The following is a 14,528-nucleotide window of genomic DNA, read 5'->3' on the forward strand; positions in this document are numbered from 1 at the left end:
TAGGACATCCAGCTGGTGTCCACTGGACAACCTGGTGTAAAAGTATTGAGTGATATGTGACAACAGCAAAAACACTTTGGTTTTGTCGTATATCCCTAATACTATACTTTTAGGTTATCAGATGATGTTATTACAGATATGACTGGAGATACAGGTCTTGGTCTTAAGAGTAATATTTCAACTACCCATTATTTACTATTCCTTTCCCATGGAAACTCAGTGAAAATGATAGAATATTATAGGATTTTTAATGTTTTTGACATGCAAGCATAATGCAGACCTCTTTGATGGTTGACAGATTCTTTTATTAACAGTCAAAAACTTCACACAATTGGAAAATAAATGTTTCTTCAATGAATAATCAAACAAAAATTATCCAGGACCTTATAGGATTTTCAGTATGTACCAGGCTTGATGCACATCTTAGAAGACAGGACATTATCTTGCTGGGATCATTAGGGTATGACTGAAAATGAGAAACAGTAATTTTTAAAACATTTACCTAATAATAGCTTTCCCAAACAGTAGTTCCCCTGAAATTAAAACAGGAAATACAATTTATGTTTATACCTGGTTTTAGATATGACTCAATATACATAAATTTTAACTTTATGGTTTGGTATTACTTTTTTAAAGGCGCTCAATAGAAATTCAAATCTCACTTTAAGACCATGAATTTCAAGTTGCAATGAAGTGTACAATAAAGTTGTAATTTCTCAACATCAAAGTTTAATTATTACAAAATAGTTCAAGCAACAGATAGAATTTCAAAAACAGTATTTGCTTTGCTTCCTTGTTTTGCTCCAACACTCATCATGCTAAGGTTTTTGAAGCACAGCTATGACTAGGGCAGGCACTGCTGATTCAGTCACAAAAACCCTTCTTGGATGAACAATACTTGTTCTTTTCAGAAGAAAAGCAATTTTACTTTTTCTATTTCTATTATGAAAAACAGAGCTAAACAATTTTTGTATTTTTAGTAGAGACAGGGTTTCACCACGTTGGCCACGCTGGTCTTGAACTCCTTCAAGTGTTCTGCCTGCCTTGGCCTCCCAAAGTGCTGGGATTACAGATGTGAGTCACCCCGCCCAGCCCTAAACAATCTTAAAGTCTCCTTTTCCACCAGATGACTAAAATCTTTAGTGTGTAAATTCCCTTAGTCTCTTAAAATCAATCTATCCAGAAGACAAGAAAGACAAACTTAGTCAAGGAAAGAATGCTTCCTCACTCTCTCACCAGAAAGCCAAAGCAAAAATAGAGCCCCATAGAAATTTCAACATTGAACATTTTTTAAATCTTAAAGCTTAGTAGGAATCAAAAAGCTTTATATAAGTCAGCAGATCTGCAAACCTTGTTAGTTCAATACAAACCATGATCTAGCAGACAACTTATATTCAAAAGCTCATCTTTCAAAAGGTTCCACCTTGCCCATCTATTTAAACAGTCACGACCTTCTTTAGAGAGGCAAGCAGTAATCTTACATGACACATAAAAGCTGTTTCACTGTGACACATATATAATGAAAAGTAATCAGTCTCCAAAGTTTTTCCAATCCACAAGCATGCATACACACACACACATACACACACCACTTTGGTACTCTTGTCTCTAATAATTTTTAAAGCCTACTTTTCTAACTGAATTTTAAAAGTACCTTGAATTTAAATTTTTTTTAAACTTCAGTCTTCAATATTGAAACTGCTAAGTTACCCCATTTTTCCATGAAAAAAAAAAAGAAAAATAAACTTGGGGAAAAAATTAAAAATAAAAAATAAACTTGGGAAAACATTACTAAATAGGTTTAAGAAAAAAGCCTATATAGGCCAGGTGCAGTGGCTCACACCTGTAATCCCAGCACTTTGGGAGGCTGAGCCAGATGGATCACTTGAGGTCAGGAGTTCGAGACCACCCTGGCCAACATGGTGAAACCCTGTCTCTGCTAAAAATACAAAAAGTAGCCAGGTGTGGTAGCATGCACCTGTAATCCCAGCTACTCAGGAGGCTGAGGTGGGACAATCACTTGAACCCGGGAAGTGGAGGTTGCAGTGAGCTGAGGTCGCGCCACTGCACTCCAGCCTGGGCAACAGAGCAAGACTCTGTCTCCAAAAAAAAAGAAGAAAAAAAAAAACGCCTATATAAAGAAAATATTCCAATAGGAGATAAACCTATGTACACAGAGTTGCTCACCCCAGCATTATCTGTAATAACAATTAGAAACAAATGAAATATTCAAAAACAGTAAATTAGGCAGATGATGAAACAACATGGGAAATGCATGAGGCTAAGCCAAATATACAAAAAGATCCCTGTGAGACAGAGCAGGGACCCCTCTTTGGGGTGTGCCAGGGGGATTCCCACAAGCACAGAAATAACGGAGAATCTTGAGTTTCCTTCACAGAAAACTCCAGGCACCCAGCTCGCCCCGAGAAGGAAACCAGCAACCTGATAAGCAAGAAGGTCATAACAGTTTCAAACAATAGCCAGGGAAGTTAGAGTCACCTAGAGACATCCTTAACACCTGCCCCTGAGCTACTTTTCAGAAACCCAGACCCCCACCAAATGGATTCACACAGACGTCAGATAAGGGGGAACACCAGGGACTAAACTCTGACCTCCATTCTTTGCTCTCAGTTTCTTCCTGAGGGGCCTGGCCAGACCTTAATGTTCCTTTCTGCGGACCCCAAGTTTTTAGACAGAGCTTTGCTTCCTTAACCAATCACAAATCAGGGAGTCTTTGAATCCACCATAACCTGTAAGCCCGCCTCCTGCCTACCCCACTTCACCTTTCAGGCCAAACCAATATATAAGCTTCATGTAGTGATTTACAATTTTGGTATACAGCCATACCACCCTGAAGGCACCCGATCTCGACTGATTTACAATTTTGCCTTTAACTTCCGCTTTCCTGAAATTTACCACTGCCTTTAAAAACTCTAGCTTGTAGGTCATCATGGAGATTGGGTCTCAAGCATGAGCTGCCCAATTCTCCTTGCTTGGCGCCCTGCAAATAAACATCCTCCTTTCTCCTGCTGCAAAAACCACCTTTTTGCAGTTTTGCTGTTGAAGTTTGCCTTTACTGTGCAGGTGGAGCAAACCCCAGTTCAGTTCATCTGCTACATTTAAACAGTATACAGCTCTATTTGCAAAAACTATACAGGAACATTTGACCATAACAAAAACCACTGGGTGACATCTACCAGAAGTATCACTGCAGAGGATTACTCGACAAAAAGTGCAATTTTCTATAGAAAGCCGAGTGTTTCCCTTGGGAAAGTGTTAATATTTTATTGTTAAGTAACTGGGGCAGAAGACTAGATTTTCTATAACTGCAACAGAATAGGACTAGAAAGGCATCCCTACAAGTCCCCAAAGTATACGGATGGAATATTTTTGATGGTTTTATAAATGACAATTGTAATTTAGCTCTCTGAAGAAAATGTCCAATCAGATTCAATCACACAAAGCATTTACTATTTTCAATCACTTGCCCAATAACAAAATGTTTAGTAAGAAATTATTCAGAACATTAAGTTGTTTATGAAATAAGTGACTAAGCAACATCAAGAAATGCTACAATAGAGCAGCTTACTGTATTCTGCAGTACTCTATACCACTACAAAAATAGTCATAAAGAGCTTAACATACTCAGCATAACGATCGTGGTTTACTTTTTGCAAGCCATGTATCTTTCAGTTACATTCTCCCAGTTGATTACATTCCAAATAGCTTTTAGATAATCAGGCCTGACATTTTTATACTGAAGGTAGTAAGCGTGCTCCCACACATCAATCCCCAGCAGTGGAATAAGGCCTGTTAGAAAGAAGGGGAAAACAAACCAACCATCAGTTTCAGTCTAAAACATTGCATCTTCTCAATTTCAACTTTTATTATTCTACCCACACAAAATTACCCTTTGTAACAATCTCATTCACTTGTTTTTTTTATATAAGTAGGAAATCTAGATAAGAATGAATATTCCTATAAAATATTTTTAATTCACTGTTTACAAAGAAAATGTGACAAATACTAACAATAAAATAGACTTGGGAAAATTAACAACAGTACTTTAATAGCTATTCTTAAAAATACCAACAAATTAATTCAAGAGCCAATTCCCAGCCTTCCTCATGGTGGTCTTAGGAGCAGCAGGAAGGGTATGTTACCTCTGTGGGAGCAGGCAAAAGCCCACTGAGAACCTCCTCCAAAGGGTCTGGGCACTCACAGGGGTTTACGAGGAACCAGCTCTGCTCCCCAAGGCTAATTTTAATCTTTGGGAATACAGAGCAGTTGGAGGACACAGTGTTTTCAGAAATTAAGTGAGGTAAATGAAGAATTTAGTTCTATCTGTAAAACATCCATTTAAAAAAACTTTTGGTCTGGGCGCAGTGGCTCAGGCCTGTAATCCCAGCACTTTGGGAGGCCGAGGCAGGCAGATCTCTTGAGGTCAGGCGTTCGAGACCAGCCTGGCCAACATGGTGAAACCCCGCCTCTACTAAAAATACAAAAAATTAGCCTGGCGAGGTGGCAGGCACCTGTAATCCCAGCTACTCAGGAAGCTGACGCAGGAGAATTGCTTGAACCTGGGAGGCGGAAGTTGTAGTGAGCCAAGATTGCGCCACTGCACTCCAGCCTGGGCAACAGAATGAGACTCCATCACGCACACACAAAAACACTCAAAATAAATTACAGCTCTCTCTACGAAAACAATTCTTAACCAGTATGTCTTGATCAGTTGTGAGGGAGGTCACTAGTAATTTATTATTAATAATTTCAAGTAGCAAAATTTATTAATGATTTTTATAAACAAAAGGCCATGACATTCCCTTATTTTCCTTCTAATGTGCTTTCCACAGGGAGAGGAAGGAGTGTAGCTGGGACTCACTTACAAATATCAGCCTTTCTGGTCATGCAGCTCTACAAATAACCTGACTCTACAGATCGGTGCTTACAAATTTTTTGTGGCTTTTACAAATTGTTATGCCATTTCACTGTCCCAAAAGAGCTGTTCAGATTCTGCCAAAATCTGAGTCTATCCTGTGAAGTGAGCCACAGATCAAGAGTATTCCAATGTCAGGGGTAGAAGAAGGGGCAGAGAATGACTGTTGTTGATGTGAAGGTATCACTTTAAGTTCAAAGTCCCAACCCTCTGCCAGACAACTCATGGCTCTATTTCCCATACTCTTCAGTGACATTTTTTAAATCCAATTAGGCTCAACAGCAGAAAAGTATTTGGTGAGCCCAGCCTGGCACTTCCAAGCCGAATATTTTCATATACTCTACCAAAGAGCCCCAGAAAGGCAGAAGGTCTGGAAACCTGAGATCTAGTCCCAGTTTAACCTCAAATGCTCAGCAGAGGAGGTAACAGTACAAGCTCTGAAATCAGTCTCTGCTTGTATTTCTTTTCCTCACTCTTGTTCTATAGCTAATTTTTTTTTTATTTTAGTACATATAATTATCTAAGCTGATATTAATTCTCTGTAGAATGAAGCAGGGTTAATAAGTAAAACATTTGGCTGGGCATGGTGGCTCATGCCTGTAATCCCAGCACTTCAGGAGGCCGAGGCAGGCAGATACCTGAGGTCAGGAGTTCAAGACCAGCCTGGCCAACATGGTGAAAACCTGTCTGTACTAAAAACACAAAAATTAGCTGGGCATGGTGGTATGTGCCTGTAATCCCAGCTATTTGGGAGGCTGAGGCAGGAGAATCACTTGAACTCAGGAGGCGGAGGTTGCAGTGAACCGAGATCGCACCACTGCACTCCAGCCTGGGCAACAGTGAGATCTGTCTCAAAAAAAATAAATAAAAATAAAACCTGTTTGTTAATGTACCTATAAAATTACGTGTACTTAATTTTATGAAATATCAGGACTTCTAAAACATTTTTACTTACACAAGACTCTGGGTGTTATCTGTTAAGATTTGCAAATTATTACATGTTCTTAAGTTAAAACACTGTTAGTTTTCCTTATTTCTAGTTGAATGCTTTACAGTAGAGCATCTCTCCCAAATGAAATCACAATTTTTAAATCTAACCTGTTGTTCCTTGCAGTGGATCCTGATTTGGACAAGCAGCAATTTGTAAGTGTCCCCGTTCCTTATTGAAACCAAGCCAACCCCAACCTGAGCCTTGGACACCAACAGATGCAGCCGTCAGCTTCTCCTTAAACTTGTCAAAGGAACCAAAGTCACGTTTGATGGCTTCCAGCAACTCCCCTATTAAAAAAAAAATCCAAAAACACCCACAAATGAACAGATTTCAATAATTACAGTAAAATGTTATATTACATGTATTAAAATATTTTTGTCATAGGGCCCAAGAAATTAGACATCATCAGAATGCGACACCTGGATCTAAGTTTCACAATTTTAATTCACGTTTTTGTTTTTTATAACTTCAACTTTTTTTTTTTTTTCATTTTTTTTTCATTTTTTACCTTTTGAGACGGAGTTTCACTCTTGTTGCCCAGGCTGGAGTGCAATGCCATGATCTCGGGTCACTGCAACCTCTGCCTCCCAGGTTCAAGCAATTCTCCTGCCTTAGCCTCCCGAGCAGCTGCGATTACAGGCATGTGCCATCACGCCCGGCTAATTTTGTGTTTTTAGTAGAGACAGGGTTTCTCCATGTTGGTCAGGCTGGTCTCAAACTCCCAACCTCAGGTGATCCACCCGCCTTGGCCTCCCAAAGTGCTGGGAATACAGGCGTGAGCCACCGTGCCCGGTTCAAATTTTATTTTAAATTCAGAGGGTACATGCACAGGTTTGTTACATGGGTAGCATATGATGCTGAGGTCTGGGGTGCAATTGATCCCATCACCCAGGTAGTGAGCTTAGTATACAACAGTTTTTCACCCCCTCCCCTTCTTTCTCCCTCCCTGCTCTGTCCCCAGTGTCTGTTGTTGCCATTTTTATATCCATAAGTACTCCATGTTTAGCTTCCACTTGCAAGTGAGACATGTGGTATTTGGTTTTCTGTTCCTGGGTTAATTCGCTTAGGATAATGGCCTCCAGCTGCGTAGTTCACATTTTTTAATGAATCGTGTTAGAGGGATTTCCCCACTCACTGTACTATTTTTGTTAGGAAAGAAATACTACTTTCTGTTAGCTTTTTCTTTTCCCTGAATAGAAAATTTTCCTTTGACTTCTACCCTCCTTCTTCTACGCCTCCATTTGGGAATAAAGTTATTGTTCTTCTCCAAGGCAGCCCAGCTCTTCCTGTCTTGATGGGCAGTTTTCTCTATGACTGAACTAAGGGTATACCGTAAGAGCTATAATCCTTTTATTCTGTAGCAATACAGAATATAATTCTAGATTAGTCACATCAACTAAATCAACTGGGTCAAAATCTCACTTCTCTTATTCTACGGGTTTAAAAGTAATCATCTTTGTAAGCACAAATGATGGAATGTGGTACAGATTAAACAAAAATGGCAGCATACCAAAACCACTGGTTGCATATGAATATATCTGATATTCTGGTAACTGACAAAACTTCAACAGTATTAACCGATAGTCTAGAAGACTGAACTCAGAAAAAAAATAAGTTGGCCAGGCACGGTGGCTCACACCTGTAATCTTAGTACTTTGGGAGGCCGAGACAGGTGGATCACCTGAGGTCAGGAGTTCAAAACCAGCCTGACCAACATGGAGAAACTCCTCTCTACTAAAAATACAAAAAAATTAGCCGGGCATGGTGGCAGGCACCTATAATCCCAGCTACTCGGGAGGCTGAGGCAGAGAATCACTTGAACCCGGGATGGGCGGAGGCTGCAGTGAGCCAAGATCAAGCCACTTCACTGTAGCCTGGGCCAAAGAGCTAAACTCCATCTCCAAAATAATAATAAATAAAAACAAAAATAAAGAAAAAGTTGCCCAGTTTCCCATGCTTACTCTCCTCATTCATCATTACCTTAAAATGAAATTGCTTATTTCAAGTGCATAAGATAGGCTGCCTTCCATAACACTGATTAAAAATGAACAATAAAACCATAGAAACTTAGGGTGCATATCCGGAACCCAGAAACAAGAGACAAGAACTACATTTACGCCTCATGCCCTCCCTGGGTGAAGAAGATAATTAAAGTCATCTGGGCCTCCACAAGCTACACAGGAAGTCAAGGAAACAGTGATAGCGAACAAGACCATCTAGCCCTGTACTCTCCTCATTCCCTGAACACTTTTTAAAAATACCCAGAAAACCTAATTTCCTGGAACAACTGACTTTTTATCAGTTAGGAAGAGTGAAAAATAGCAAATGACACTATAATTTAATTCTCAAAACAACACCATTGTTATCCCTGTATCACATAGATGAAAAAAGGTACAGACGGTTAACTATCTAATCCAGGCCCTAGAAACTAGTAGACAGAAAGTTCATCTTTTCTAGACTGGCGCGGTGGCTCACATCCATACCACAGCACTTTGGGAGGCCAAGGTGGGTGGATCACTTGAGGCCAGGAGTTCGAGACCAGCCCCGCCAACATGGTGAAACCCTGTCTCTACCAAAAATATAAAAATTAGCCGGGAGTGATGCCACATGCCTGTAATCCCAGCTACTTGGGTGGCTGAGACACGAGAATTGCATGAACCTGAAAGGCGGAGGTTGCAATGAGCCGACATTGCACCACTGCGCTCCAGCCTGGGCGACTGTAAGACTCCGTCTCAAAAAAAAAAAAGTTCATAAAATGAAGTTTCTCAGTCTTTCCCTAATATGAAGTACCATCCAGAAACCAGAAGGTGGAGTTCATGTGATATTCTATGTGTGCGTGAACATAAAATCTTATGACATAACCCCATGAAAGCATTCTCCATTCCTACTTGTGTCCTTTTGAAAGTTACAACTTTTATCATACTCGTTGTTATGAAAAATATGCCACTATGATACCTCTGGTAAGAATAAGGTAACTTAGGCCAGGCACGGTGGCTCATGCCTGTAATCCCAGCACTTTGGGAGGCCAAGGTGGGCAGATCACGAGGTCAGGAGTTCAAGACCAGCCTGGCCAACATGGTGAATGAAACCTCATCTCTACTAAAAATGCAAAAATTAGCCGGGCGTGGTGGCGGGCGCCTGTAATCCCAGCTACTTGGGAGGCTGAGGCAGGAGAATCACTTGAACCCAGGAAGCGGAGGTTGCAGTGAGCCAAGACTGCGCCACTGTACTCCAGCCTGGGCAACAAGAGCAAAACTCTTGTCTCAAAAAAACAACAAAAAAAACAAAAAACAAGTATAAGGTAACTTCAGTAAATCAACAATCGATTCCTACTGTGCACAAAATGTAGATAAGGGTGCACCAATATATACCAACCTTTGGGTTCTCCACCACCGTTAGGGCTGAGGTTTGTCCAGAAAATGCTATGATTGATATGACCACCACCATTGAACTTCAGTGCAGGCTGAAGAGCTATCTGGGCTGTAACATCTCCTGAAAAGTTAAAATGCAAACACATTTTTTTATAACTCCTACTTTTTCAACCACTGTATACATTATATTTTTTTCTTTGTAAGCTATTAGATAATGGGACCAGCTTATCTATAACATCCGTTTGTCCTAAAATTCAGCACCCCCCCGCCCCAAAATTATTTGTCCCAGACAAGCTGAACAACTGATGAAGGACCTAGCAGAGGTGGAAAAGCTAGAAAATTCACTCCTGGCTGCTAGGCTCAGGGTTCTCTTAGATAGAAGAGATTTTAGGAAATGAAACACCAAAGAGGACAATCAAAATAATAGAATGCTAAAATGTATGGCTCAACATACAGACTGTACAGAAAACCTTCAACTCTCACTTTCAAGACAGACAACGATTCATTGGGAAATATCTCCAAGTCACATTAACAAGAAACTCAACATACTCAAAATTGAACTCCTGATGTTCTACCCCAAACTTACTCCTCCTATTGTCCTCCACGTCTCAGTAAATGCCAGCTCTGTCCCTCAGGACATCCTTGGGAACCTGATGTCATTTTTGACTCCTCTCCCTTCACCCCACATCCAATCCACCAGCATATCCATTAGCAAAGCCAGCTCTACCTTTAAAATACATCCAATCTATATAAAAGCACACAGAGAAAAATAAAAGAAAAAAATAAAACACAAGCAGAACCTAATCCCTTCTCCCTAACTCTACTGCCACCTCATTGGGACAGAGGACCAGTATCTCTCACTGCACTGGTGCCACTATCCCCTCAGTTTTGGGGGGTGGGGGTGGGCCTTGCCCCCTCCAAAGGCTCCCCTTCTCACTGGAGCGAACCCTAGGTGTTTACACTCAGCTACTCTTACTACCAAGAGGCGCTGCACTTGACCCCGTCATTGAGCACGTGCTCACCCAGCTGCAGCCTCACTGGCCTTTTTGCACTCACATGACCAACTCGGATGTTCCCCTCAAGGCTAGCTGAGCACTGCTGCCTCTGCTGAACACTATTCCCCAAGACAGTCTCATGCTGCGTTCCTGTTCCTCCTTCAAGTCTCCACTGAAACATCAACCCCATCAGTGAAGCCTTCTCTAGCCACCATACATGAATTAGCAACTCCCTGCCACCCCTCCCAGACCCTTTACTCCTTCTCAATAGGCCCTGTAACTCCTGGCATACTGCATGGGTACCTTGCCAAACAAGTAGGCAAAATAAAATACTCTTTTCTATGCCTTCAAGAAGCTACAGATTAAATGAACTATTAATATTAGAAAAAAATGGAAATCCTCTTGTTTAATAAATATTTTGTGCATATTATCCACAAGATACCAAGAGAAGCAAAGTAAAGGACACAGAGACCCACTGAGAGCTTTGCTCTCAAGGAGCTTACATTTTGGAAAAAGTTCTCAACTGCTGTTCTGAAAGTGTACGTTAAGAACATATGTCTGGGCCGGGTGCGGTGGCTCACGCCTGTAATCTCAGCACTTTGGGAGGCCGAGGCGGGCAGCTCTCTTCAGGTCAGGATTTCAAGACCGGCCTGGCCAACATGGTGAAACCCTGTCTTCACTAAAAATACAGAAATTAGCCAGGTATGGTGGCGCGTGCCTATAATCCCAGCTACTCAGGAGCATGAGGCAGGAGAATGGCTTGAACCCAGGAGGCAGAGGTTGCAGTGAACCAAGATCACGCCACTGCACTCCAGCCTGGGCGACAGGGCAATACTCCGTCACAGAAAAAAAAAAAAAGGAAGAAAAAGAAAAAAACGTACATACAAGGCCAGGTGAGGTGGCTCACGCCTGTAATCCCAGCACTTTGGGAGGCCGAGATGGGCGGATCACTTGAGGTCAGGAGTTCCAGACCAGCCTGGACGACATGGAAAAACCCTGTCTCACAAAAAGTAGCTAGGCGTGGTGGCGTACGCCTGTAATCCCAGCTACTCAGGAGGCTGAGGCAGGAGAATTGCTTGAACCCAGGAGACGGAGGTTGTAGTGAGCCGAGATCACATCACTGCACTCCAACCTGCGGGACAGACTGAGATTCCGTCAAAAAAAAAAAAAAAAAAAAAAAAAAAGTATGTCTGACTAGGCACGGTGGCTCACACCTGTAATCCCAGCACTCTGGAAGGCCGAGGTGCGTGGATAGGGGAGCCCAGGAATTCAAGAGCAGCCTGGGCAACGTAGTGTGACCCCGTCTGTTTTTTTAGATAGAATTAAAAAAAAATTTTTTTAAAAGGAACATACGTAGACAATGCTGCTTTCTGAAACAAGCTCCAGTTGTTTAGCGATTCAGAAAGGAGAGAACCAACTGATATCTGAATACACAGCTAATCTCAAAGGGTTTTTTAAAGACACCCACTTTTTTTTTCCTTTGCTAGGTTTACAAACAGTTTTTTTATAGATCTGTGTTTCCCTTATTAAATTTTCTTGAGAGTCACTCTAAAAATAGATGTAACTTTTCTATTGTTTTTTAATAAATCAATAGTAACTAAATTTTTAAAATGGGAAAGATACATGCTTAATGAGAGATAATTTAATAATCTTAACATCTTACAGTTTGCTTACTCATTTTAAAATTAATAAAAATTGAGGGCTTAATATCTGCTTTTAAGAACACTTTTCTGAAATTCAACATTTTATTTGGTTTCAGTTTAGTTTTTGCCTCAAATAATAATAAAAGTCAAATGCTTTTTGTTGAAAAATATTCATATTAGTCAGTTAAATGTGATGAGATTATGACATTGTTTTATCTTTTTTCCCCAAGTTTTCAAACATGAAAATCTTTTTAATAATTTTTAAAATATGTTTAAGTAAAAGAAAGCTCTGCAGGTACTCAATCACTTATAAACAATATAGTACAATACAATAAAAAGCTTTTTTCCAGTGGGTTGTATTACATAAGTAAGGCTCTGATTCCACAAGTAAAGGACTGAAATTAAGTTGTTTTTAAAATACTGAAGAGAAAGGTTCCTGGTGTCAGATGTTGCCTTACAGGAAGTACTTTCACAACTGGGGTATTCCCCAGTCTCTCCCCATTACATGTTTCCCAAATTTGTTATTTCCTAAATCACGGGGCCTTTTCCCGTAATTCAAGGTTCGTCTGTCTCAAGTAAATCTTCCAGAATGTGGTAACTTCCTCCTCTTTTAGTCATTTACTTCAAACACAATCAGGCTGAAATACTGCATTTTTCCACTAGATGCCTCCAGTCAACAAGATGTGACTGTCTAAAAATTACTCAACAAATTTCATAACCCCGAAATTCAAAACATTTAAGGAAAAGTAAACATTTTTTACTACGTAGCTTACCAAGCAATACAGAGAGTCTAAAAAACATGACTATCGATTATCTTCCTTGTGCAAACCCCTAACGAATAGATTAAAAAGACAATACTATTTTGTAAAAAACGTTAAAACATAACATTCCCATACACACCCCCAAAAGGCACAGACTCAAAAAGTCCACATACCCCTGGTTTTATCAACCGAGCTCTTGAGAAAAAAAAAAAAACAGTTAACACCATATATTTTAATTGCATTACAAATATGAGTAAATAGTAAATAAAAACAAGCCTGTTTCAGTTTCCCACTAAAGGGCTATTTTCCTTGTGAACTTTGACCCCTAAGGGAAATCAAGAAAAGTATCAAGTCTAAAGATCCTGAACTGTTCCACAGTTAGGTTACTGCTTTTTTGGTAACGCACACCATAATGGTGTGCCTCCTCCTCTCCCACCTGAAGTCAACAAGTGGGCTCAGTGAAGTTTCACCTGCAGGGTAGCTGGGGATGCAGGGAGTCTCCAAGTCCTAGGCTGGAGTCCCGACCCCGTTTGCTCTCAGGAAGATGACAAGGACCATGGTTCCTAGCACGGAGTAGTGTCCTCCTGTCTCCCACCTTCAGTGTGACCTGGCAGTAAGACACCACTCCCACTTCTATCAGGAGGTGACCCTGACACTCAGAGACACCTGCGGACCCGATGATGTCTGGCCACCAGTGGACAGGCGCTCTCAGCCCTCCTGCAAACGGCTGGCACACCTACCTGAGAGACCAAACATTTCCCCAAAGCACATTATACAACAAGAACAATTTCAATTTGCAAAAAAAACGAGTGACACAGTAGAGCTTTCTTTTCAGGCCCTACAATTCACCAGTGCTGGCAATATGTGTAACGGAATGTGGCTCACAACAGTAAGGCAAGCTCCTTCGCAGGACCCCAAGTTCCCTGAGATGACAGAAGTGTGTTCAAACCCATCGAGGCACTCCTTCTACAATGAGGTAGACCATGTGTTTAAAAGAGAGACTATCGTGCCTGGAAAACTCGGAACCGGTACAAATACGAAGCGAGTTCTCCTCCGCGGAGAGGCCCGTCCGTATGGGGCCTGGCTCCCTGGGGTCGCCTCTGCCGGGGACTGCCTCCCGCCGCTCAGCCTGGAACCTACCCTTGGCCAACGCCTCCTGGTACTTCTCCTCGGTGACGTTCAGGTTGTTCACGTAGGCCGCGTGGTGCTTGCTGTGGTGCAGCTGCATGATCTGCGCGTTGATGTGAGGTTCCAGGGCGCCGTAGTCGTAGGGCAGGTCGGGGAGGCTGTGCTTCTGCCTGGAGCCCAGATACCCCAAAGCCGGAGCCAGCTGCCTGCTGGTGCTGAAGACGCGAAAGCACAGCCCGGTCAGTCAGCGCCGCGGGACCGTCTACGCAGGCTGGGCTGCCGAGGAACGGCAGCGCGCGGCGTCCCCCGAGTCCCCGCGTCCCCTCCCTGCGGATCCCCGCTCCAGCCGCCGCGCCGGGCACTCCCGGGAGAACCGCCCGCAGGTGCCCCGGTCCCGCCAGGCCCGGTGCGGCCACTGTCGCCATTGCCGCGGAGGCCCTGCCCGCCGCGAGCCCCTTCGCCCTTGGGGCCGTGACCGGGTCCCCTTTCTTCTCACCCGCACACTGCCCGGCTCAACATGCTGCTAGCGCTGGTGCTACCGCTGATGCCGCCGATCTGCTGAAGCCGCTGCCGAAGCCACCACAGCCACAAGTGCCGCTCCTGCGCCGCCCGCGGGCCTTAAGAAAGCGCGGGGAGCAGCGCCGCGACCCCAGCTGCGCCGCAAGGGCACCGCCGCCCCGCCCCCCCCCGCGGGCCCCGCCCC

General features: G+C 42.5%; 1 protein-coding gene across 1 annotated transcript; it reads right to left on the reverse strand.

Annotated features, from left to right (window-relative positions):
• Nucleotides 1–283: 283 nt before the first annotated feature.
• Nucleotides 284–14,528, reverse strand: SOD2 (superoxide dismutase 2). Its single transcript, XM_008959502.4, has 6 exons — nucleotides 14,322–14,528; nucleotides 13,838–14,040; nucleotides 9,303–9,419; nucleotides 6,035–6,214; nucleotides 3,646–3,810; nucleotides 284–466 (listed from the first exon to the last, which is right to left on the reverse strand). The coding sequence occupies exons 1-5, from the start codon at nucleotides 14,342–14,344 to the stop codon at nucleotides 3,665–3,667; spliced, it is 669 nt and encodes a 222-aa protein (XP_008957750.1). The 5' UTR covers nucleotides 14,345–14,528; the 3' UTR covers nucleotides 284–466; nucleotides 3,646–3,664.

The sequence above is a fragment of the Pan paniscus genome, chromosome 5 (genome assembly GCF_029289425.2).
Source record: "Pan paniscus chromosome 5, NHGRI_mPanPan1-v2.0_pri, whole genome shotgun sequence".
In the NCBI taxonomy this organism is placed as follows: Eukaryota; Metazoa; Chordata; class Mammalia; order Primates; family Hominidae; genus Pan; species Pan paniscus.